The sequence below is a fragment of the Sus scrofa genome, chromosome 2 (genome assembly GCF_054392235.1).
Source record: "Sus scrofa isolate SSC_HxYL_T2T_F1_AM1 chromosome 2, Sscrofa_HxYL_maternal_Yorkshire_Landrace_v2.0, whole genome shotgun sequence".
Classification (NCBI taxonomy): domain Eukaryota; kingdom Metazoa; phylum Chordata; class Mammalia; order Artiodactyla; family Suidae; genus Sus; species Sus scrofa.
The window spans coordinates 2063491-2085970 of NC_139384.1; the positions used below are offsets into that span (position 1 = coordinate 2063491).

The 22480-nt window shown below is 66.6% G+C and overlaps 2 protein-coding genes across 27 annotated transcripts in view; one reads left to right on the top strand and one right to left on the bottom strand.

Annotated features, from left to right (window-relative positions):
• The window catches only part of SLC22A18 (solute carrier family 22 member 18), a 30537-nt gene extending 9126 nt beyond the window's left edge, over nt 1-21411 (top strand). For 9 of the 26 annotated variants that reach the window (XM_085009863.1, XM_085009865.1, XM_085009864.1 and 6 more), the window contains exons 3-10: nt 876-973; nt 1820-1980; nt 2413-2545; nt 10952-11070; nt 12191-12298; nt 16261-16362; nt 16530-16650; nt 19118-21411. In XM_085009863.1, coding sequence (XP_084865989.1) covers nt 876-973; nt 1820-1980; nt 2413-2545; nt 10952-11070; nt 12191-12298; nt 16261-16362; nt 16530-16650; nt 19118-19427 — 1152 coding nt within the window. In that variant the 3' untranslated portion in view covers nt 19428-21411. Of the gene's footprint in view, nt 1-453; nt 594-875; nt 974-1819; nt 1981-2412; nt 2546-10951; nt 11071-11676; nt 11824-12190; nt 12299-12924; nt 13026-13878; nt 14588-16260; nt 16363-16529; nt 16651-19117 lie in introns of those variants that run through there. The other 17 variants (XM_085009868.1, XM_085009869.1, XM_085009870.1 and 14 more) reach the window with 6 other exon arrangements.
• Nucleotides 21283-22279, bottom strand: PHLDA2 (pleckstrin homology like domain family A member 2; the record flags this gene model as incomplete). Its single annotated transcript, NM_001174057.1, is given in 2 exon segments — nt 21283-21593; nt 21835-22279. A coding segment is annotated over 1 exon segment (396 nt). The 3' UTR covers nt 21283-21593; nt 21835-21845.
• Between the last annotated feature and the right edge of the window lie 201 nt (nt 22280-22480).

Consider the following 22480-nt stretch of genomic DNA (forward strand, 5'->3'; position numbering starts at 1 on the left):
CTCACTCCGTGGGTGAAGGATCCGAGGCTGCCGTGAGCTGCGGTGTAGGTCACAGATGTGGCTCGGATCTGGTGTGGCTGTGGCTGTGGTGTAGGCCAGCAGCTGCAGCTCCAATTGGACCCCTAGCCTGGGATCCGCCATATGCCGCGGGTGCGGCCCTCCAAGGACAAGAGGCAAAAATAAAAAAGTAAAAAAATAGAGGAGACACAGGAGTGAGCGAACCAGTGCAAAGGCCCTGGGGCCGTCGTGGGACCAGTACTGGAGAAGGAGATGCTGAGGCCAGGAGGGGCCTCACGGACCCCGCGAGGGTGGAGGCCAAGCGGGAGGCGAGAAACAGCTGGAATCTGACCTGGAGTCGCTGGCGGATTCGATGCCAGTGGGCAAGAAACGGGGGCGGGGCAAGGGGGGAGGGGTGACCCTGAGGATTTGGACCCGAAGCCCTGGGAGAGCGGAAGCGTCAGCCGTGGAGCAGAGCAGCTGGTCTCGGACGGAGACGGGGAGCCGTTTCTGGCCGTGCTGGGTCCTGGCGGCTTTTGACTCCGAGCTCAGAGCCAGGGCACGATGGGGTTTGTTCCTCTCCTCACCCGTTTGAGGTGAGCCCCACAGAGGGGAGGAGGCCAGCAGCTGTCTTCACTGAGCACCGAGTCCCTGGAGCCTGGACCCAAAGGCCCTGTCTGCCCCCCTCCCACAGGAGAAGCAGCCGGGCCCCGGGGCCCTGGGTCTCCCCAGGGGCACAGCGGAGCAGTCAAAGCCAGACCCGCAGGTCCCTCCCATCCTGCTCGGGGCCACCCTCCTGCCCCCTGCCCCCCAGGGACCCCAGACTGCGGCTGCTGGCGCCCTGCCCGGTGCTTCCCATGGCCCCTCCTATGTTTCAGTACCTGTCCCGGAGGCTGGGTCTGGATTCTGTCGCCTTTGGCTACCAGCAGACTCTGTTTGGCGTGCTTCAGCTGCTGGGCGGGCCCGTGTTTGGCAGGTACCATGGGGCAGGGAAGTTTGGGGGCCCTGGCCCTCGAAAACCCAGGTTCTCCCTTTGGAGATCATGGCCTGGCTTAGACCAGGCTTCCAGACCTCACGCTGGGCCCTCCTAGACAGACACCGAGGCACACATGCGCTTTCGTCCCTTTAAGGCTGGGTCAAGCCCCTGCTCCCAGGGCATCCCCACCCGTAACTTCCGTTAGTTCTGGTTTGTGGCCAGAGAGAGAACTTAATCGGTGAGTCATTCATGGCTAGACGTGCCAGTGCCACAGAGCTGGGGGTTTCACCAGGAGCTCTTCTGGAAAAGATAATTCTGGGGGCTGGGACCCCCACGGGTCTTAGTGCCGCTGGGGCGCTGGGCTCAGGGACGTGGCGGCAGACACTCTCCCACCAACCCTGCTGTGGACAGGCCACGTGGCAGGAGTCAGATCTTTAGAGAAACTCCACGGAAAAGAAGGGACTCCAGACTCGCTAAAATCGGCCAGAGCAGGGACTCTGGGAGGGTTTCCTGGGCTTGAGCCTGGGAAACGCTTTCCATAAAAAACACACACACGCCCTTGGTCCATTCGCGCCCACGAGTCATTCTCCTGGGAGTGGGAACGATCGCCCAGGTCAGACGCCCCAAGGTCACGGAAAACCGCCCGTTGGAAGGATGGAGAAATAGCCCTGAGAGGAGGGGGGCCAGTAGCGGGGCGGGACCCAAGCCCTCCACCCTCCACGCGGCCTCTCGGCAGCGGGGGAGCCCTGAGGCCCGGAAGAGCGGCAGTCTCCAGGGTGGGTGCGGGGCAGCAGGGGGAACCCTCCTTGTACACCAGGGAGGGTCACAGGTGTGGGCCACACACAGGTTCGCAGACCAGCGCGGGGCGCGGGCAGCCTTCACACTCTCCTTCCTGGCATCCTCTGGGCTCTACCTGCTCCTGGCGGCTGCCTGCAGCCCGGCCCTGCCCGGCGTGACCTTACTCTTTGCCTCGCGCCTGCCAGGGGCACTCATGCACACGCTGCCAGGTAGGGTCGGTAGGGCGCCTCCTGGCCTTGGCAGGGCTGCGGGTGGGGGTGGGAGCTTGGGGGGCGGAGGGCAGGACCGGAGCGGGGGTCTTGGTCGGCCTGGCCCGATCCAGGGCCGGGGGGCAGAGGCCTCTCCCAGGGTGCTGGTCTAGTGTCGGGGTGATGTGGGGGTGTGGCATGGTGGGGCGGGGTGGAGGGGGTGGGCAGCACATGCGTGGCCTGGGAGCAAGTCAGGGTGCAGCAGGTGACGGGGGGTGGCGGGGGGACGGGGCGGGTCGGAAGGGTAGAAGGGTGTGGGGTCTGGCCTGTGGGGTCTGGTGTGGGGTGCAGAGGGGGCGATGTGAACCCCGGGCCTGCAAGCCACGCGAGGGTCAGAAAGGCACTGGCCACGCGGGGGTCGGGGCGCTGCTCAGCCCCCATCTCCCTCTCTAGCTGCCCAAATGGTCCTCGCGGACCTGTCTGCGCCTGAGGAGCGGCCCACGGCCCTCAGCCGGCTCGGCCTGTGCTTCGGGGTCGGTGTCATCTTCGGCTCTCTTCTCGGCGGGACCCTAAGCAGCTCGTGCGGGTGAGTGTCCGTGGTAGCGACCCAGCGGGGGGTGGGGGGTGCCAAAGGGTGTGGGTACTGCTCAGGGCGGCCAAAGACCTGCCACCTCTCCGGGCCTGAGTCTCCCACGTGCAGGCAGAGCGATTGGATCCTGGGAGGGTGACCTGCCCGAATCCACCGGGTGGGGTGGCCACTGGGGGTGGCCTGTGTGGTGAGCGGGGTCCGAGGGCCTGGCGGAGGAGTGGTGACAGGGCCAGCGGGGCACCAGCGGCAGGGGCGGTGCGGCTGGCAGGGGGCGCCGGGGCCTTGCACGGGCAGCCCCATTGGGTCTGTGCGCCTTTGGGTGCTTGGGTGCTGGGCTACTGAATCTTTCTTTCCTTTTTTTTTTTTTTTGCCTCTTTAGGGCCGCACCCAAGGCGCATGGAAGTTCCCAGGCTAGGGGTCCAATTGGAGCTGCAGCTGCCGGCCTACACCACAGCCATAGCAACACGGGATCCTTAACCCACTGAGCCTGGCCAGGGATGGAACCCACGTCCTCATGGGTCCTACTGGGATTCTTAGCCCCACTGAGCCACAATGGGAACTCCTGGGCTATGGAATCTAAAAGGAAGCAGATGGCAGGCCTTGGGGGCGGGGTGGTGGTGCCGGCACCTCCCTGGGGTGGGGACGCTGGGGGCAGTGGGACCCCTTGCCTCTGGAAAGAGTGAGTGTGGCTTGTGGGGTGGGGGTGGGAGGGGAGTGTGAACTAAAGCTCCCTGTTGCCCTTCCTCCCGCGGTTTCGCACACCCAGAGGTCTGGGGTCTTCCCAGCCCCAAAACCCTCATGCTGGACTCAGCTCCTGCCAGGCGTCCTGCAAGCCTCAGGCAGCGGCTTTCACACGCGGTCAGAGGGCGGACCCCATTCCAGGGACTGACCCTGCAGGCGCCCAGGCATGCTTAACCTTGGACCCGGGACACCTGGGCCCGGAGAGGCCCTGCCTGGAGAGACCAGATGCTCTGCTGCCCCCCCACCCCCACCCCGGGCCTGGCTTCCTTCATAGGCACGGGCCTTGAATCTGCCCTTCTTGCAGGCCAAGCCCTTGGTTTTGCCGGGGGTCGGGGGGACGGGGCCCGGCCCGGCCATGGGTAGGGGATCTGAGGCCCTGTGCCGACTGGTAACCTGCCCACCCTGCCTAGGCCTGGAGAGTGGCCCTGGGACTTCAGTCAGGAGAGGGACCTTCCTGGTGTCTCTCCTGACACCTGGTCTTGCCATCTTGAATGACCCTAGGCCAGCCCCTGGGCCTCTGGGGACTTGAGTTTCCCCAGGCTCCCCAGGCCCTCCATGAACCCCGGACTTGGCAGCAGGAGGATGGCTGAGCCCCAGGGATCGGGGACCGGAGGGCACAGGGGCCTTGTGAAAGCCTCTCTCCGGAGGGAGGGCGGTCTGTTCATGGCCTCTGCCTCCCGCCGTCCCCAGCATCTTCCTCAGAGCCAGGTGGGGGGCGGCCGGCTCTGCTAAGCGCCAGGGTAAGCACGGGGCAGGACTGCTTCGTTCTCACGTTTCCTCTTCTGTGTTGTTTGAACACCTGCTATGTGCGTGCCCTGGGGGTCCAGGCTCTGGGACACGGTGCTGAAGTCAGGCCAGGCCTCGGGTGACAGAGCCAGGCATGGCGTCCTTTAATGTCACCGCAAGGTGTCTGGAGGCAGAGACATAGCAACGGCACAGGCCCCGAGGTGGGGGACCTGAGAAGGCCCGTGTGGCGGGAGGGGAGGAGCAGGGAGGGGACGGAGCGGGGGCATGGGGGGGGGGGGGGCTCGGGGCGGCCATGGAGCCCGGGGAGGGTGAGCAGGGACAGGGTGACCGGGCTGCTGTGTCGAGGATGTGGGGCTAGGGCCTCCGCAGGGAGACCCGTGAGGTGGCTACGGAGCCAGCCCAGGCGGGAGGGGCCGCTGGCTGGCCGTGGCGGGGAGAGGGCAGGGGCCAGGTTCTGGCTTGGTTTTGCTCATGGCTCGGATGGACGAGGCCGGGCCCGGGCTCTGGGGCTGGCCTTGGGGCAGCCATGGGCCTCGCTGGGATCCGAGCTGCCCGGGGAACCTGCGGGAGTGGAGTCTCCGTTGGTCCAGTCCGGTGCCTGAGAGACGACGCATGAAGGAGCTCGGAGTGAGTGGCCGGGTGGGGGGGTCTGTGTTGGAGGAGAGTGGGTGGTTTCTGAGCCCTGGGAATGGGTTCAGATTGAGGCCGGTGCCCAGCACTTGGTGTTAGAAGCCAGGGTCAAGAGGAGGCACGTGGGAGTTCCCGTCGTGGCTCAGGGGTAACGAACCCGACTGGTATCCGTGAGGACTCAGGTCCGATCCTTGGCCTCGCTCGGTGGGTTAGGGATCCGGCGTTGCCGTGAGCTGTGGTGTAGGTCACAGACGTGGCTCGGATCTGGTGTTGCTGTGGCTGTGGTGTAGGCTGGTGGCTACAGCTCCGATTCGACCCCTAGCCTGGGAACTTCCATATGCCGCGGGTGCAGCTCGAAAGAAAGAAAAAGTCACTGAAGGACCGGAAGGGAAGAGGACATCCTGGTGAGCCGGCCCAGGATGGGACCCGCCGCCCGTGACTGCAGATTCTGCCGGGAGCAGGGCTGCCTCCCCCTTTGCGTGGTGCGGGTGGAAGCGATTTGGATGGACGCGGGTGCTCTGTGTGCTGGGGAGAGAGGGGAGGGGTCAGGGGCCATGAGTGGGGAGGGGGTCAGGGGCCACGAGTGGGGAGGGGGTCAGGGGCCCTGAGCAAGGAGGGGACCAGGAGCCGAAGGGGGTGCGGGGGAGGGAGAGGCAGGGCCTGGAGCAGCCCCACCCCCACCCCGTGCGGCCCTCCCCCCCGGACTCTCCGCACCCACACGGGGGTTCACCTCCCAGCCCATCTTCTGCCATCATGGGCCCTGGGGCCACTTTCCTCACCGTCCCAGGTCCACACACACACACATCATACAGCCGCGCACACCTACACACAGGCCCCCACGGCCAGCCCCCCATCTTCCCTCCTGTCAGGGCCTGCCCTTTCCTTCAGCCCAGCAGCCAACCCAGAAGACCCCCTCCCAGCAGCTCCTGGAGGCCTCCACCGCCACCCTTCCAGAGCTTTCCACGCATGCCAAGATCTAAGGCCCTTTATAGCTTCCTCCGAAGGGTGGAGGAAAGGAGGCCCCAGGAGGGAAAGAGCCCCCCCGCCCAGAGCCCCCAGACCCTGTCAAGGCCCAGGGAAGGAGGAGCCCCGTGGCACCAGCAGGTGCCCTGTGTCACTTGTCCAGCCCCCCTGCTGGCCAGCAGCCTGTTCCACCTCCCAGCACAGCCCACAGCCACGGCCAGTGAGACGTAAGAAACACACTCCGTACCCCCTTCCCTTCCTCCAAGGCACGAGGCAAGGTCTCCCTGGAGACTCCCCCATGCCCTCGCCCCTCCCCGTGCCCGTCCCCGAAAGGCCCCAGCCATGCCCCACCCCTGCCCCCCCACCCCCGCCAGGGAGCAGGTGGAGGGAAGGAGTGGCCTTGGCAGCCACTGCCATGGGCTGGGCACTGGTATAACTGGTTTGGGCCCAGCCTGGAGCCTGGGGCTGGGAGGCCTGCTTCCTGTGGAGGGGCCCGGGTCCGGGCCCTGAGTCACTTAGCCGGTGAGGGGGCACCTCTGTGATTCATGACCTTGAGCCCGGCACCTGGCATCCTGCGGAGGCCTCGACCGTCCCCTCCCCCAAGTGGCCCCGTGCCCCTGGGGTGGGCAGCACCAGCCTGCTAAGCCCACGGGAGCTGGGTCCCAGGCTGGGGGCTGTCCGGGGTGGGGGGGTGCGGGATGTGAGAAAGGGGGGCCAGCTGTCAAACCCCGCTGATGGAAGGATCAGGTAGAGCCCAGGCCTGATTGCTGGACTTGGGGGAGGGGTCTTTGAGGGACCCCTACCCCTCAGCCCTAAAGGGTGGCCCCACACGGCAAATCCCAGGCATCACAGAGACCACAGTCAAGCTCCCAAGGGCTCTGTCCCCCTGGAGGTGGCCACCAGTGTGGCCGCTCATTTAGGCCTGGGTTAGGGAGCATCCAACCGTAGACCCTAGAGGTCAGGCAAGGCTTCGCCAGTGTCACCAGCTGGCTGGTATGAGGTCCCACTCTGCCCCAGCCCTGAACTGCGCCCAGCGGGCCCTCGGTGACTCAGCTGGTATGACCCTACTCCTTTTCTGGAGGCCGAGGAAAGCCGGCCTCCCCAGGGCGGTATATCAGCCCTCGGTCCGGGCTGGGAGATGGGAAGCCCTCATCCTGCCCATGGAAAGTTTCCGCCGTGACACGAGCCTCCCTGGAGTTAATGAGTAGACATGTGGGCTGCCCTGCACGTCTGGGGGACAGGAGTGACTCACCAGTCAGCCAGGCCGCCCGCCCTACTTTGGACTCAAGATGGCTCAGCCAGAGGGCTTGTGCGACCCCCGTGCCGGGAGTGGGCAGGACTGGCCAGCCCCGCAGGGAGCCCTGGGTGGTTCCGGCACCGGGAGGCCTACCGACACGGCATACATGGGGGGGAGCAGCAGGGCTGGACCTCAGCGTAGACCCGGCAACCGGACAGTGTTCCAGGCAGAGAGAAAGCCCGTGCAAAGGCCCTGGGGCATGAAGGAGCCTGGGGCTTGCCCAAAGGACATACCCTAGGGGACACAGAGGGCTCCAGAGGGTTAGGCCGGACACAGATTTGGGGCCTTTTTCTGGGACCTGGAAGCCAGACGGGGCTGAATCGGGAGAGACCCCACGAGACGTCCATATTCAGAGCCTGTTCTAGCTACAGCGCCCACCTCCCAGCCAGGGACTGTGGGGGGTGGGGGGCAGGAGGCCTTCTCCCCGCAAGCTCAGGCTGGACACCTGGTGGCTCTCGGGAGCCTCTCACAGCCAGGCTTCCCATAAAGCTGGGTCCCAGCTGACCCCAGCCTGTCCCCCCCAGGTTGGACAGGACAGGGGTATGCAGCCCCGGAGGCCCTGAGCCCCACCTGCGGCCAGGCCGGGGGATCTTGGCTAAGTGCCACCACCCCTCAGAGCCCCAGAGCAGGCAGGGGAGCTGTCACCTCTGAGCCGGCCGAAACGACCTGTAGAGAGGACAAAAGCACAGAGTCCACGCTGGGCGGGCCGATGGCCAGGCCCATCTGATAATGTCGCCTCGGCAAGTTCCGGGCCGTCGAGATAAGGATGAAAGGCAAAAGGCAGTGTGTGCGGCCGCTGCCGCTTGACCAGCGCCAGTGGCCGCCGTGACAAGCGTGGCTGGTTCCAGGGGCCGCCCTCAGCAGGACACAGGGTGGGCTGGGTCCAGGACAGCCTTGGGGTGGCACAGGGGGTCCCGGAGGGTAGCCCCCATGAGTCCAGCCCCCATTTGCATTTGAGGAAAGAAGGTCACCCAGCAAGGCAGCCATGGAGAGGCGACAGAGGACTTGGGTGTCCTGAGTCCGGCCCAGGGCCCTTCCAAGGTGTCCACGGGCCTGTCCATCCAGTCTCCGCTCCAGCCATTCAACCCGAATAAAAGGAGTGAGTGGACAAAGACACACGGACCCCGCCTGCCTCATGGTCAGCACTCAGTTTGTTAAAACAGTCCAAAATCCTGACCAGCCTCCCGGAGGGCTCAGGGCCGGAGAAGACTCTGGGGTGCGTTGCCCAGAGGCCCCTGGGCTGTGTCTCGGATGACAGACAGAGCAGCGCCGGGTGAGGTCACGAAGCAGGAGGGTGTCCCCCCCACCCCCGAGAAAGTCCCCCCCCCCCCCCTCAGGAGGCCCGGAGCCGCGTTTGCCTCCCGTCCATCCGTCGCTCTCCTTTCTGGCATCTTGTCCAGGGGTCAAGAGAGCTCTGGGGGGCCGGGGGATACGCCAGCCTCCCCTGGGGCATCTGCGGGCCTCGACGCCTCCAGGGTCCCTGTGTCCTCTGTGTTCGTCGGCCGCCACGCAGGGAACAGGAGAGGTCTCAGGAGAAGGGGCCTGGCTCCCTGCCACCCAGCCCTTGCTTGTCACCAGCCTCCCAAAATAGCCATCTAAGTGGCCGCCTCTGCTTTCACGCATTTCCGGGGCATCTGGCAAAGAAAGCTGGCTTTGTCCCTGCCCGGACGGCCCCCGAGCAGTGACGTGGGGGCCTCTGAGGCCAGAGTCCTGAAGAAAAAGGGCCTTCTCTCTGGAGGTGGCCATCGGGGCTGGGGAGTCCCTGTCGACCAGGGAAGGGGGCTGCGGGGCCCCCACCCAGCCTCGTCCCTCCCCTGGGATCTGAGCAGATGCCTCGCCCTAGAGTCCAGTGCCCGCTGACCCTTTCTGCCTGGAAGCCACTGGACACCCCATTTGTTTGGAGGTCCCAGCAGCTAGGAAGCCTCAGTGCCTGGCATCCCGGGCAGTGGGCATCAGCTGGGGGAGGCAGAGGTGGGCCAGCGGGGGAGGAAGGGTCAGCGGCACATGCAGAGCAGACAAGCGGCAGCGCTGACCGCCTGTGTGAGCCCAGGCAGGCCCCAGCCCGACACACGAGAGGCAGTTGAGGCCCAGCCTCCGTGGTGCTGGGGTCAGAGCCCTGGCCTGTGTGGGGTTCCTGCAGGAGGTGTGGGGGTTGCACCTGCGGTGGAGGGGGCGCCCGGGGAGGTCTTGTCTTTGAACTCTGGGGAGGGTCACGGGCAGCTAGTGGCCGCCTCGTGTGAAGGTGCAGAGGCTGTCCTCCTGGACACCGACCGGGTCTGGGCAAGATTTTTGTCGTCCTTGTAATCGCCTCACACATTTGGTCCACGATCTGATGCCCACGGGGGTCTTTATACACGGTCCCCCCCGGCCCACTTGCTCTCAGGGGCGGATGCTGGCCCCAGAGGAGATCGAGCCCTTCTCAGAGGACGGGGTGCCCGCTGGGGAGGAGGGGCAGGGCCGCACAGAGAGGGCCCTTGCAGGATGTGTAGGAGTTCTCTCTGCTGCTGAGGGGCAGGGTATTCAGCTGTGTGCAGGCCTGGAGGTTGAAGCAGCCAGGCTTGGGGAGTTCTCATTATGGTTCGGGGGTAATGAATCCGATGAGTATCCATGAGGACACGGGTTTGAGCCCTAGCCTTGCTCAGTGGGTTAGGGATCTGGCATTGCCATGAGTTGTGGTGTAGGTCACAGATGTGGCTCAGATCCTCCGTTGCTGCGGCTGTGGTGTGGGCTGGCAGCTGCAGCTCTGATTAGACCTCTAGCCTGGGAACTTCCAGATGCCAAGGTGTGGCCCTAAAAAGACAAAAAAAAAAAAAAAAAAAAGCAGCGTGGCTCAGTTAGCATTTCCTGTTTCACTCCTTATGTTCCTCCAGCCCCGGTGCCCTTGTTCCCAGGTGACACAGGCTGCCTGGAGCCGGAGGCCAAGTCAAAGGCCGAGTTTCCACATGGTGACTCATAGAGGGGGACGCTCCCGCAGAGGGGAAAGCCACGGGCCAGCAGGAGCCAGGGCCCTTGGTGCTGCGGGCAGACGGGAAGCCATCCTGAGGGCTGCGTCCTGGGTCTTTCAGGGACAATCACCCAGCCCCAGGGCCCAGCCATGCCCCGCCCCCTCCAGGAAATGGGGGGAGAAGAGGGGCTCCCGAGGCCCCTAAGTGCAGCCCGTCCTCCCCTCAAGGGGACAGAGGCATGACGCTTCCCAGGACACAGATGGGGCCGCAGTCTTCCATGTGGGTAGGGGTCCGAGGGCCAAACCAGGCCCCCTGCCCACCTGCCCCGTCTCTCCAGCGCCTCCTGGTCCCCCCGGCTCCAGGGCCACCTGGCACGGTGCTCGCCCTGAGCCAGCACCCCACCCCTCCTGAGTCGCTGAGGGCAATAGCCACTTTCTCAGCCTCCACACCCAGAGGTCCCCCCAGGGCCCCCACTGGAGGAGGAGGGCTTGGGGCTCTGGGGACAGGGCCCCCTTCCCCCGAGACTCAGTTTCACGCTCTACAAAGAGGGCAGGACCTTGGCGCCTTGGCGTCTGGGTAGCAGCCTCCTGCTGGTTTTGGTTCCAGGGAACACGGCCCCCAGCGCCCCTGCCCAGGACAAGGGCAGTCGGGGCCTGCCGCACACCAGCCCTATCCTTTGGGGGCCTTCCTCACCCCTCAGCAGCCTGGGAGCCAAGCGCCCCCCTGGAGGAGGGCTGCCCTCCCTAGGCCTCTGCCCCAGCCCTGCGGGAGCCCAGCATCCTGGCTCCGGCCACCGCGCACCCTCAGAGGCCACCGGGCCTCTGTGCCGGATCCGCAGCCTGAGTGTGGGGGGAGGGCAAGAGCCTCCTCTTCCCTCTTCATCTGTCACCTAAGGCACGTGCCCTGAGCCTCTATGTCCCCCCTAAAGACCAGAGCCTGCGGGGACACGAGTGGGGTTGGAGCCGTTCTCAGCTGTCGAAGCCCAAGCTTGACCGAAGGGGCCGGTCGGGGAGACGCTGCAGATGACATCTGTGTCCTGGGCCTGAGCCCTGTGTGACCACGACTGTCCCCCCCCCTCAGGATTCAGTGTCCGGTCATTGTGGCTCTTGTGGTCAGCCTCCTGGGAGCCGTCCTCAGCTTCACCTGCATCCCCACCAACACCAAAGGCGCCAGCGACCACGCCCAGCCTGTCCCACCAGGTAAAGCCCCCCGACGTACACCCCACCAGACACACACAAAAGACGCCCCGCCAGGCACCTCCCGCCACGCATACCCCACCAGACGCTCCTCGCCAGTTACACCCCATGGGCTGCTTGGCCAGTGTCAAGTGTGAGCCCCCCCCTCGCAGGACCCCGGGCTAGGGCTCCCCCATGTCGGCCCTCCCTTCAGGGAGGGTTCGCCAAGACACATGTGCCCGTGTGTCCCGGCAGCCGTGGTGGCTTCCCATCTGCTGGGGTGGGGGGTGCTCCAGGCGACGGGCCTGAGGGGCAGAGCGGGGACTCAGGGGCCACTCAAGCCCTCTTTCCTTCCCGGGGCCCCTCCTGGGGGCTGGGCAGCTCCCAGCGTCAGGCAGCATCGGAGCCGCGCCTGGGGCGGACCCAGAGGGACCTGGGCTGGGGGTGGTTAGCCAGGATCCTGAGGCCCAGAGCTGTGCCCAGGGATCAGACGATGGCAGAGCACAGCCAGGGTAGGGCACGTGGGCTCGGTATGCCTCCCAGGCCGCGCGAGGAGAGGCAAGGCTCCGCAGGGTACGGGGAGGCCCCTCCAGGGTGTCCCGCCCAGCCACTTGGTGCCTCTTGGCCCAGGCATGGAGCGCATCTCCTCTGATGGAGAGGCCCCCCTGGAGCCGTCCTGGGACAGGAGGCCCTGAGCCACGGCTGTGATGGAGCAGCCCCGAAGGAGTCAAGAAGGAGGAGCTGGGCTGGGGGCATGGGAAGGACAGAGGGAAAGGGCCCAGGTAAGGGGAACCTGGGGGAGGGGACAGGCTGCCTCGCGACCTTGTCATGCCCTTGCCGGGGGCCAGGGCTGAGCAGGCGGCAGCTGCCCTGCTCGTGTGTGTCGGGGGAGCCGGGGCCTCCCTGGCTTGGAGCGCAGTTTCCGGGCCAGGTGGCCTCCTGGGTTTTGGAGGTCCCCACGGTCAGTCCCGGGAGCGACGGGCTGGCCGGTGTCCATGGAGGGGCCGCTGGGAGGAGAGGCGCAGAGCTCCCACTGGAGGCGGGTGGACACCAGGCGGCAGAGCCTGCAGCCTGGCCCCCATGGCCCGCTCATCGCCCTGGGGCCTGGGCTGTCCGGTGGTCTGATGGCCCTGCCCGGCCCCAGGCAGGACCAAGGCCAGCGTGTTTGACCTGAAGGCCATCAGCCGCCTGCTGCTGCAGCCCGGCGTCCTGCCGGTGTTTCTCGTCAAGGTCATTTCCGGCTTCCCCTCAGGTGAGTCCCAGGCTGCCCAGCCAGGCGTCCAGGGCCTGGGGCAGCTGGGAGTTCCCGGCCGTGGGGACCTTGCCCTCTGCCCTGTGTCCCGTGCTCCAAGCCTCCCCTGTGCCGCGTCCGGTCAGGTCTGCCCCAGAGATGGGGACGGCCCACGGGTTCGTGCAGATGAGGTTGCACAGGCCAGAGGGGGCAGGACAGAGAGGCCAGTGTCTCCCCACACCCCAGCCCCCTGGGGACCTGCAGGACCGCGTCATCTTGCCCCCACCCCAGCGCTTCGAGGCCTGGTGGCTGCACGAGGTCACTGCCTTTGGTTCTGAGCCAAACGTCCCACAGCGTCAGCCCCAGGGCTCCATTTCCAGCCGCCCCTCTGCATGGCCTGGGGCTCTGGCCACCCTGTCCTGTCCACCAGGCCACTTCCAGAACCTTCCTGCTCACAGCCCACAGCAGCCCTGCCGCGGAGGACCTGGGGAGGCCTCTGGCCCTCCCTGAGCAGGTCCCTGTGGCCGGGCCCCTGGCGCCCTGAGTTGTAGAGAGGTGGTGGGGGGGGGTGTCGGACCGGCACAACTGTGCAGGCTTGACCCCCACCCTCAGCCTGACCCCTGACCCCTGACCCCCGCCTCGCCCAGGGCTCTTCACTGTCATGTTCTCTATTATATCCATGGACTTCTTCCAACTGGAGGCCGCCCAGGCCAGCTACCTCATGTCCTTCTTCGGGGTCCTCCAGATGGTGAGTGGGTGCTGGGCGCATGGGGGCGGGGGCCCCCGCCCTCCCAGCCTCCCCCACGTGGCGGGCCTGTGTCAGGGGCCCAGGCCGGGCACCTGCCGGACTCGGTTCCCCAGGAGCACGCGTGCCGGACGCACCCCCCACCCCAGGAACACCTTAGCTCAGGCCAGACTCCCCTCCCTGCTCGCGGCTCCCATGCCTGGGTCTGCGCCCAGGTCCCCCCCCGCCACCCCCGTCTGCTGGAGGCCCTGTCCGGGGTGGGGGGAGGCTGGGACCCCCGGCCTCCATCCAGAAGCAGTCGGAGGCCCCCGGTCCGCCCCGTGTACATCTGGGCTCCGGCCGTGGGCGGGACGGAGAGGGGAGCAGACCCCGGGTGGGGGGCATGTTACGGGGAGAATGGCCAGGCTCTGTGCCACTGGGCGTGTGACCGTGGCGGGGACAGGTGGCGACGTGCCGCCGCCACCCGGGACGTCTGCCTGACAGCCGGAGCGCAGGAGGAGCTATTCTGGGATCTGCTGGAGCGGCCGAGAGGGCTCCGGGCTTCTCCGGAAGCGGGTGGCATTCCCGGCTCCTCCAGGCCATCTGCTCCCTGTGCCTCTCGGCCCAGGACCCGTCCAGGCCCTGGTACTAAAATAGCCACTGTGGGGAGGGGTCAGCCCCCACCCCACGGGGGGCCCTCGCTCTGAGGACCGGGAAGGGCCACCCTGGTGGGGAAGAAAAGAGATAAACAGAAAACAGCAACAACAGCGATAAGACGCTGAAGTCGGAGGCCAGCAGAGCCCTGTTCTAAATGGCTACTCCCAGCTGACGGGTCCAGGCCACCAGCCCAAGCTTGTCCTGGGCCCTCTGCACGCAGGAGACTCCTCCAGACGCTCGGGGACAGACCTGGGTGGGCCTGCCCTGGACGGGCTTGGGCTCCAGCAGCTGGCACGATGGTGACAGATGTGGCGGGATGCAGGAGAGAGCCACGGCGGGCAAGGCCTGGGGACCGCAGCACGGGCTGGGCCGGCGGAGGAGCCTGGGGAGGGCAGGAATCCATAGAGCGGGGTGGGGTGCTGGACCCCGGGCCCCAAGTTCCGTGAGGGAAGAAGGGGGCAGCCGAGGCCCTGAGCTGTGTCTGGACCCCCCTGGGGAGGGGCAGGTTGGCGGCTGGGTTCTGTGTCACGGGGAGAGCCCTGAGCCGGCCTCGTCGGGTGCTCCCCACCCCCGCCAGGGTGGCCGGTCTGCGGGGTGACTCGTGCCTCCCGCCTGGCTCCCCCACAGCTGGGCTCCACCTGCTGCTTCCATCGCAAACCGTTCCCTCCCCCCCCCCGCCGAGGTGCTGGGTGCAGCCTGATCCCAAGGAGGACCCAACGTCCCCCTCCCCAGCTCCCTTGAGGGGGTTGTTGGGTTGGGGTCTCAGCGGATGGCAGCCCAGGTGGCCCTAACACGAGGGGACCCTCCCGGTGGTGGGCCTGCAGCCCTCGCTCCCTCCTGCGGTGAGAGCTCCCCTCGGCCTTCATCTGCGCCCCAGCAGGGTGCGGCCGCCGTGATGGGGCGCTCCCGTCTTCCGGGGGGAGACAGAGGTGAGCCCCCACCCAGCAGCTGACCCGTCAGGGGGGACAAGGACTCAGGAAGGAGGATCAGGGCCCTTGGCGGGGCCGAGATGCTGCTGCAGATGGAGAAGCCTGGAGTGGGAGAACCACAGGGCAGGGAAGGGCCGCAGGTGCAAAGGCCCTGGGGTGGCTGGGCCGGCCTGAGGGGAAAGGAAGGGGCTCTGAAGACGTGTGGGGGGTGGTCTGCAGGGCCAGGAAGGACCCGGGTTTACTCACATCCACTCATAAACGGATGTGGCCCTACCAGCCCCCACGGCCCCCACCTGGCTGCGTCATAGCTGAGGTGGGCTCGGAACTGGCTGCTTGGGGCCAGTGTGACCTCAGAGGCATGTGGTGGCGGCTGGGCCAGGGCCAGGGCGGTGGGGAGTGGGGCCGGTGACCCGACACGGTCTCCGGGGGGAGGCTTGGGAGAGAGTGCGACGTCTGGTGAGTTTGTCTCTGTGGTTTCAAGGAATAACCCAGACGCACAGGAGTTGAGGCTGTTTGTAAGCCGGGTCCTGGTCCCAGGGTCTGTCTGAAAAGCCACGGGAGGTTTCAGCCTCCTCCTGGGCTGGTGCTTCTCGCTCAGGAAGAGAAACTTGCCAAGGGGAGACCTTCCCTTTAAACAAACAGCCGAGATAAAGCAAAGGCGAGAGTCGGAGTTTTTGCCTCAGAGAGGGCGTCTCGGGTTCCGGTTTGAAAGAGTTTCATGATGCCAGGCCGGCCGGGAGAACAGTGATCCATCGGGCTCCCCGGGCTGGGCCCACCCCAGGTCACAGCCCAGCCAGGCACTGGGCACTGACCCCTGGCCCCCGTGGGCGCTGCTCCAACCCACTGAGCCCCGGGCACTTCCTGCCTGCGGAGGAGGCCAGGGGACCAGATAGCGAGCCTCACCCTGGCCTGGGAACAGCCTGAGGGCTGGCCTTGCCCTCTGAGTCACATCCCCTGTGTCCCGGGTGTCCCTGCTCCCAGCCCCTCCTCCCACCATCACCGAGAGGAGCCGAGGGCAGGAAGGCGAGCCCCAGCCTGACTCTGGCTCCTGGCGGCTGACCCTGGGGAGGGCCAGGAGGGCACCGCCAGGAGAGGAGCGAGGGTGGGGGCTCCTCGGGGAGCCTGGCTGCCCCCTCGTCGGGGGCCCCAGCACCCCAGCTCCACCCCAGCTCCGCACCCCCGCCAGCTCTGGGACCTCGGGCAGGGACACCAGCCCTGGGCCTCAGGTCACTTCCGTCCCTGGGGTGGCAGCCTCCTGGGTGGGGGAGGACACAGGGCTCCTGCCTGCTGCCGGGGACCCGGCCCTGTGATGAAAATCTGTTTATCGCGCCGGCAACTGCAGAGATGAGCTTAGTTTTGAATGTGGAACTAGGACCTCTGAGCAGCTGGCTTGGGGCGGGGGGTGTCTGTATGTGTATGTGTCTGTGCGTGTGCTCGTGTGGGGGGGTGCCTATGTGTGCATCCACGAGTGTGTGTGTCTGCGTGTGTGTGAGGTGCCCAGGCTGCCTGCCCCATCTCCCCAGGGACCTCGGGGCCGTTGTGGGTACTGCAGGCCCACCCTTCCGCCCTGTGCCTGGTCACTGCGGGGCACAGAGGCAGGGCCCCGGGGGCTGCAGATGGTGGGGGAGGCACCGCAGCCGCCACAGCCCAGAGCCCCTCTCCCCCGTCCCCAGGTCATCCAGGGCCTGGTCATCGGGCGGCTGAGCAGCCACTTCTCCGAGGGAGCCCTGCTCCGGGCCAGCGTGCTGGTCTTCAGCCTGGTGGGATTGGCCATGGTGAGAGCGCCCCCCTCCGGCGACCCCCACAGAGAGGGGTCCCAGGCCCCCTCCCCGGCCCCCATCCTCACCCAGGGCCCCTTGAGTGGGACCTCAGGGACGGGCCATCCGCCCTGGTCCCTCGAGGCCCCCGGTCACCGGGGCCCTGTCCCCCCACCCCCCACCAGGCACTGATGACCCATGTCTTCCACTTCTGCCTCCTGATGCCCGGCCTGGTCTTCAGCCTGTGTACCCTCAACGTGGTCACCGACAGCCTGCTGACCAAGGCCGTGTCGGCCTCAGACACCGGTGAGTGAGGCAGCTCGAGCCCAGGGCCAGCCGGCCCCCTCTTTGGGAAGCTTGCCGAGCCGTTCCAGGCAGAGCAGCTGCCCTGGCACCTGCCCGGCCCCAGGGGGTGTTGAGTAGGTGGGGAGACTGGACCCTGAGTGGGCAGGTGGGGGCGGCGGGCAGAGAGAGGGCCCCGGGAGCCCTCTGCCCAGCCAGGCCTGGGGAGGGGAGGAGGGCTTCCGGGAGGTGGCGTCTGGCCTGGCCCTGAAGCTTGGGCAGGGTGTCAGCAGAGAGGAGGCGGGAAGATGGTGTCCCAGGCCTGGCCTGGTGACAGAGGTGAGGCACGAAGCTCTGAGCGCTGCCACGAAGGCCGGCTGGGAAGTTGGGCCCCGGGGCTCGGAGCATCCGAGGCGGCCCTGTCGGCACAAGGAGCTGGCTCTGTCCCTCCCCACACGCGGCACACGCACGGAGGTGTGCAGGTGCGTCCTTGGTGAACCAGGGAACACACAGCTACTGGGACATCCCCAGGCCACGTGGGGACACTCAGGCACCCTCAGACGTGGGCCCCCAGCGGCCACTCTGCACCCGGCCTTCTTTTCCCTCCCTCCCTCTCGCTTTCCTTCCTTCCTTCCTTTCTCTCTTTCTTTCATTTTTTGTCTTTTTAGGGCCGCGCCCACTGCACATGGAGGGTCCCAGGCTAGGGGGTTGAATCGGAGCTGCAGCTGTCAGCCTCCACCACAGCCACAGCCGCACTGAATCTGAACTGCATCTGCGACCTACACCACGGCTCACGGCAGTCCTGGGTCATTAACCCACTGCGAGGCCAGGGATCAAACCCGCATCCTCATGGATCTTAGTCGGGTTTATTACCGCTGAGCTGGGAATTCTCCAGCCTTCTTTCTTGAGACCAAGGAGTCTTCCGCACAGACTAGGGGGTCCCTGGGCCCAGTGGTGCCCAGGCTTCTGCACCCACGACGCCCCGGGCTTGGTATAAGTTGACAGCAGGGCCTCCTATGGTCTGGTTGAGGTCAAAGGCCCCCGCAGCAGCAGAGTCTTCAGCCTGACCCTCTGTCCACTCTGTCCACTCTGTCCACTCACCTGCCTGCCTTGGGGCGGGGGGGTGGCCACACACTGAGGTCTAGAGACCCAGATGAAAACAAGGAGGCTGGCGATCCCTCAGCCTCAGCACTAACAAACCCGACTAGTCCATGTGTCCATTGCAGGTTCGATCCCTGGTCTCGCTCAGTGAGTTAAGCATTACCATGAGCTGTGCCGTAGGTCCGAGACGTGGCTTGGATCTGGTGTTGCTGTGGCTGTGGTGTGGGCTGGAGGCTGTAGCTCCGATTTGACCCCTAGCCGGGGAATGTCGGTATGCCGAGGACATGGCCCTTAAAAGACCGAAAAAAAAAAAGAGAGAGAAGGCTGACTGCAAGGGTGTTCTCAGGGCTGCCTTGGGAACCTCAAGACCTTCCAGACCTGTGGCTCCGTGGCCCTGGGAGGCCAAGCTGGTCCTGGAGGGCTTCCTGGAGGGAGTGGCCTGGTACTTTGGAGAGGCCAGGAGGAGAGAGCAGGGGGAAGAGGCGGGTGAGGTGAGGGTGGGCCGGGAGGAAGGAGGGCGGGGCAGATCTGGGCCACAAAGAGGCACCACCCCCCAGCTTAGGAGGAGAAGGAGCTGGTTCCCAGCACCAGCCTGGGAACCAAGACCACAGAGGGGGTGGTAATTGCTCCCTGGTGTCTGCAGTGGGCGTGGGCGGATGGGCGGGGCTGCTCCTAAATCCCCCGCCTCCCCGCTCTGGTTCTGAGCCTGGGCGGGGCCTCGCCAGGCCCCGCCCAGCTGACCCCCAAGCAGGGCTTTCCAGCTCCCCGAAGGGAGGGCTCTGAAGCCGGGGAGCCTGGGACCCTCTGAGCAGATGCCCGTGTTGACAGCTGGTGAGAGGGCCATGGAGATGGGGGCGATGGGTTACGGGGTGCATGCAGCGCTGTGAGCCTGGGAAGTGGGTGCTGAGACGCAGGTGAGGGCCCTTGAGCGCCCAGAAGCCCCTCCCCAGCCCCATGGGTGTTCCCTCCTGTCCATTTCAGGGCAGTCGGGGCTCTGGGGGTGACACGGGGCATGTGGTGGCCCGCCTTGCTCCGCAGCCCAGCCCCCACCACGGTGCCTGGGCAGGACCTCTCCCCCACAGGCCCACCTCCCCAGATGCCGTCTCCCTGGCTGGGCTGTGGGGAGGGGCCTGGCCCACAACCCGAGGCCCTGTTCCCAGGCTCCTCCTGTGCAGGGGAATTTTCCAGAGCAGGGCAGAGGCTCGGTTCCACATGGAGGAACACCCAGGCCCCCGCCCCCCGCATGGCCGGGGGGTCTGCAGGGAGCAGGCCTGGGTGGCGGGAGCGGGGGCGGGGGTGGAGAGGGGGTCGGGGGAGACAGGGAGGTCCTGGGCGGCCGTGTCCAGGACTTGGGTGGCCTAGGCCTGACATGACTCTCCCCCCACCGTAGGGACCATGTTGGGCCTCTGTGCCTCCGTGCAGCCGCTGATGCGAACGCTAGGGCCCACCCTGGGCGGCCTCCTGTACCGCAGCTTTGGAGTCCCTGCCTTTGGCCACGTGCAGTTTGCGGTCAACTTCCTTCTCCTCCTGGTCCTCTGGAGGCAGCCCATACCCCGGAAGACAGACAAAACCCCATGACCGCAGCCCCCAGGCACCGACTGGCAATAAACTCCATCAGAACCGCTTCCAGCCTGGCCTCTGCAGGCTCCCACCGGTTGGGGGTGACGGGTGGAGGCTTGGGTGCCGGAGGGCTTTTCTGAAGGAGGCATCAGCGGCTGGGCCCCAGGGCTCTAGGGAGCACAGTCCCCCAAGGTCCTCCCGGTGTGAGGTGGGCCCCACTCTTGGAGCCCATTGCCATGACCCGCGAGGGCCCCTGGTCGCCACCCAGACAGCTTTGCCTGTACCCCCAGAGACAAGGAGCTCTCTGCTCACCCCTTCCTACCCTCTGCCCCAACACGGCCCCCCAGCCGCAGGCTGAGCCCGCTGCCCACACACCGTCTTTTATTTTTGAAGGTGCTGCCACTCGTGAACAGAAACGGGACAGGGTTGTTTTAAAAGATCCGAGATCCAGGCCAAGAACCCTCACTTCACACTGGGGGTGCCCAGCGGGTAGAACCAGGCGTGCAGGCCCGGGAACTGGGGAGCAGGGTGCCCTCCCCCTCCCCCTCCCGGCCGGGGTTCTGTGGAGGAGGGGAGGAGGGGTACCAGGCTCGGGGAGGCCAGCCAGCTGTGACCAGTGCCCAGTTTAGAGAGGACAACCTTGTCATGTGCCTACAGACGCCCCTGAAACCCTGGCGCACCCCCCCGCCCCGACACGCACAGGCTGCCTTCAGAAGAAGCCATCAAAATTCAGAATCCTCGCCCTCAGAATTCCACAGTCCCGGCTGGAGGGGCCTCAGCGCCAAGCCCCCCCACTCACCCAGCCCGAGCGCTCAGGCCAGACCCCGCCTCCAGGAACGGGGGTCTCACCCACCCTCTGACCTTGGCCCTTCACCCAGAGGCTCTGGCAGGGAGGGGGGCAGGACGGGGTGCACCCTGGGATCAGCGCAAGCCCTGGAGCCGGTCTTTGGGTCTTCCGTACTCTCTGGAGGAGCCCCCTCCCCGTGTGCAGTGGGGCTCCCCAGTGTCCCAGAGGAAAGTCACGGCGGGAATGGCTTCTTCTCTAGACCTGGCAGCGGGGCTCCTGCAGACGGACGGCACCCCCCTCCCCCGTCTCACGCCCGGGGCCCAGTGTGAGGCCTGTGGTGGCGCCTCCCACCCCCCAGCAAGGCTAAGGGACCGACATCAGGGCCCAGTGTCGGTCCTTCCCTGCCCGCACCCCTGCCTCCCTCACCTGGCACCCCCTCCAGTCATAAGGGCGAAACGGAGCCCCTCGCCAGGCCGGGGCCAGCAGCCTTTCCCTGCCTCCCTCCTGGGCTTCTTCATCACCTACAAGACCTTCTGGACGGGGGAGCCCTGGACGCGCCGTTCCAGGCAGGAAGGGCAGGAGCCCGCTTGTCAGGTACCTCAGGCCTCCCCACGCCAATGTCACGTCCTGAGCCCCTCGGACGTTTCAGCCTCCTGCCGCCCCAGCAGAAGCGATGCGGGCCTCTCTCCCCTTTGCCCAGAAACCCCGCATGCCTGCTGGCCTCACACTTCAGGCACCGGCCAGCAAGGCCTGGCAGCTGGTCCAGCCAAGGCATGGGGGGGAGTTTAAGAGGAGCCCAGCGGGCGGGCAGCCAGAGGCCTGAGGGCTTCCTTTCAGGGGGCTGGGCAGGTGGCCGGGCAGGTGGGCAGGAAGGGACAGCTGGCATCCGGCACCCCACCTAGTGCCGGGGCAGCTCAGATGGGGGGAGCCCACCGACCGTGAGCGACTGCCCAGAGCAGCCGTGCGCTGTCCTGCCGTTCCACACCCGGAGCGGAAGTCAGCCAGTGCCAACCCCAGGGCACTGCGCTGGGGAGAGGCTGCTTGGCAAGGAGGGTGTGGCCAGGGTCCAGCGGATGACAGTGTTCATTCAAAGCGCTTTTCCGCGCCCTTCCGAGGCCTGTGGCGGCCACTCCCCCCACCCCCGAAACATGGAATGAAGGGACCACCGACACTCCCCTCCCCAGGAAGCTCACTGCGCCACCGCCAGCTGGTAGAAAAGAGAACTGGTCAAGGAGTTTATTTGGAATGGACATATTGGTGAAAAATATATATATATATATATTAAGACAGATGGTTTTACCACAAATACCATCAAAATAAATACATAGATAGTCCAATAATTTAATGCGCCCGCACAGCGGGGGTGAGGCTCTGCGGTTCCGCACGGGAGGGTCCTTCTCTGCCTTTGTCCTCGCCGTGGTCAGCGGCTGGCCTCCCGCCCGGGCTCGCGGCCCCAGGAATCCCCCGGGCTCCTGCCGGCGCAGCTCGCGTCCGGCCCGACTCGTCCAGTGTGTGGTTCCTGTGGAGAGAGTGAGGGTCAGGGAGCTGTGCCCAAGCCCGGGCCGGGGTCAGCCTGTGGGTCCCTCGAGGCCCCGACACGGAAAGGGCTAAGCGACGGCTCCTGCCGCGCGCCCCAGCCGCGCCGCGAGGGCAGAGCACCCCTGGCCCTGTCCGCGGTGCCCCCCAGGCCGGGCAGGACCTCCCTCGCCGCCCGAGGTCGAAATCGCTCCTCCCCTAGGACCCGGGCGGCCGGCACTCACCGCGGCGGCGCTCAGGGCGCGCGGGCCGTCGCGGCCTCGGGCTGCGCGGCCGGCGCGGCGCGCTCCTGGCGGCTGCGGAAGTCCTGCAGGGCGCGGCGGTTCTGGAAGTCGATGAGCGCCAGCGTGATGGCCGCGTTCCAGCAGCTCTCGCCCGCGCAGCGGAAGTCGATCTCCTTGCGGTCAGTGGTGACGATGGTGAAGTAGACGTACTTGCCCGTGCGCTCCACGCAGTCCACCTTGAGGATGGAGTGGAAGCGCAGCTCCTTGGGGCGCGCGCCGGCGCCGGTGGGGAAAAGGCTCAGGCGGTCGGGGGTGAGCACGCCGCGCTTCTTCTTCCACAGCTGGAACAGGCTGTCGCTGCGCTTCTCCAGCTCGCCCTCGCGCAGCACCTCGCCGGGGGTCTTCATGTCGGCCGGTGCTGCGGGCGCGGTCGGGAGCGCTCGGAGGGTGGCGGCGCGGGCAGTGCGCTCCTGCCGCCGGGACGCAGCCTTTATAGCGGCCCCGCCCCGCGCGCTCCGCCCCGCCCCTCCAGGGCACGCCCCTCTCGGCCACGCCCCCGGCCCTTCCGCCCGCGCCCCACTCCCGGGCCCAACCCGCCCGGGTCCCTCCAGGCTGGCCACCCCCGGGTTGCGCTCCGCATCCTCGC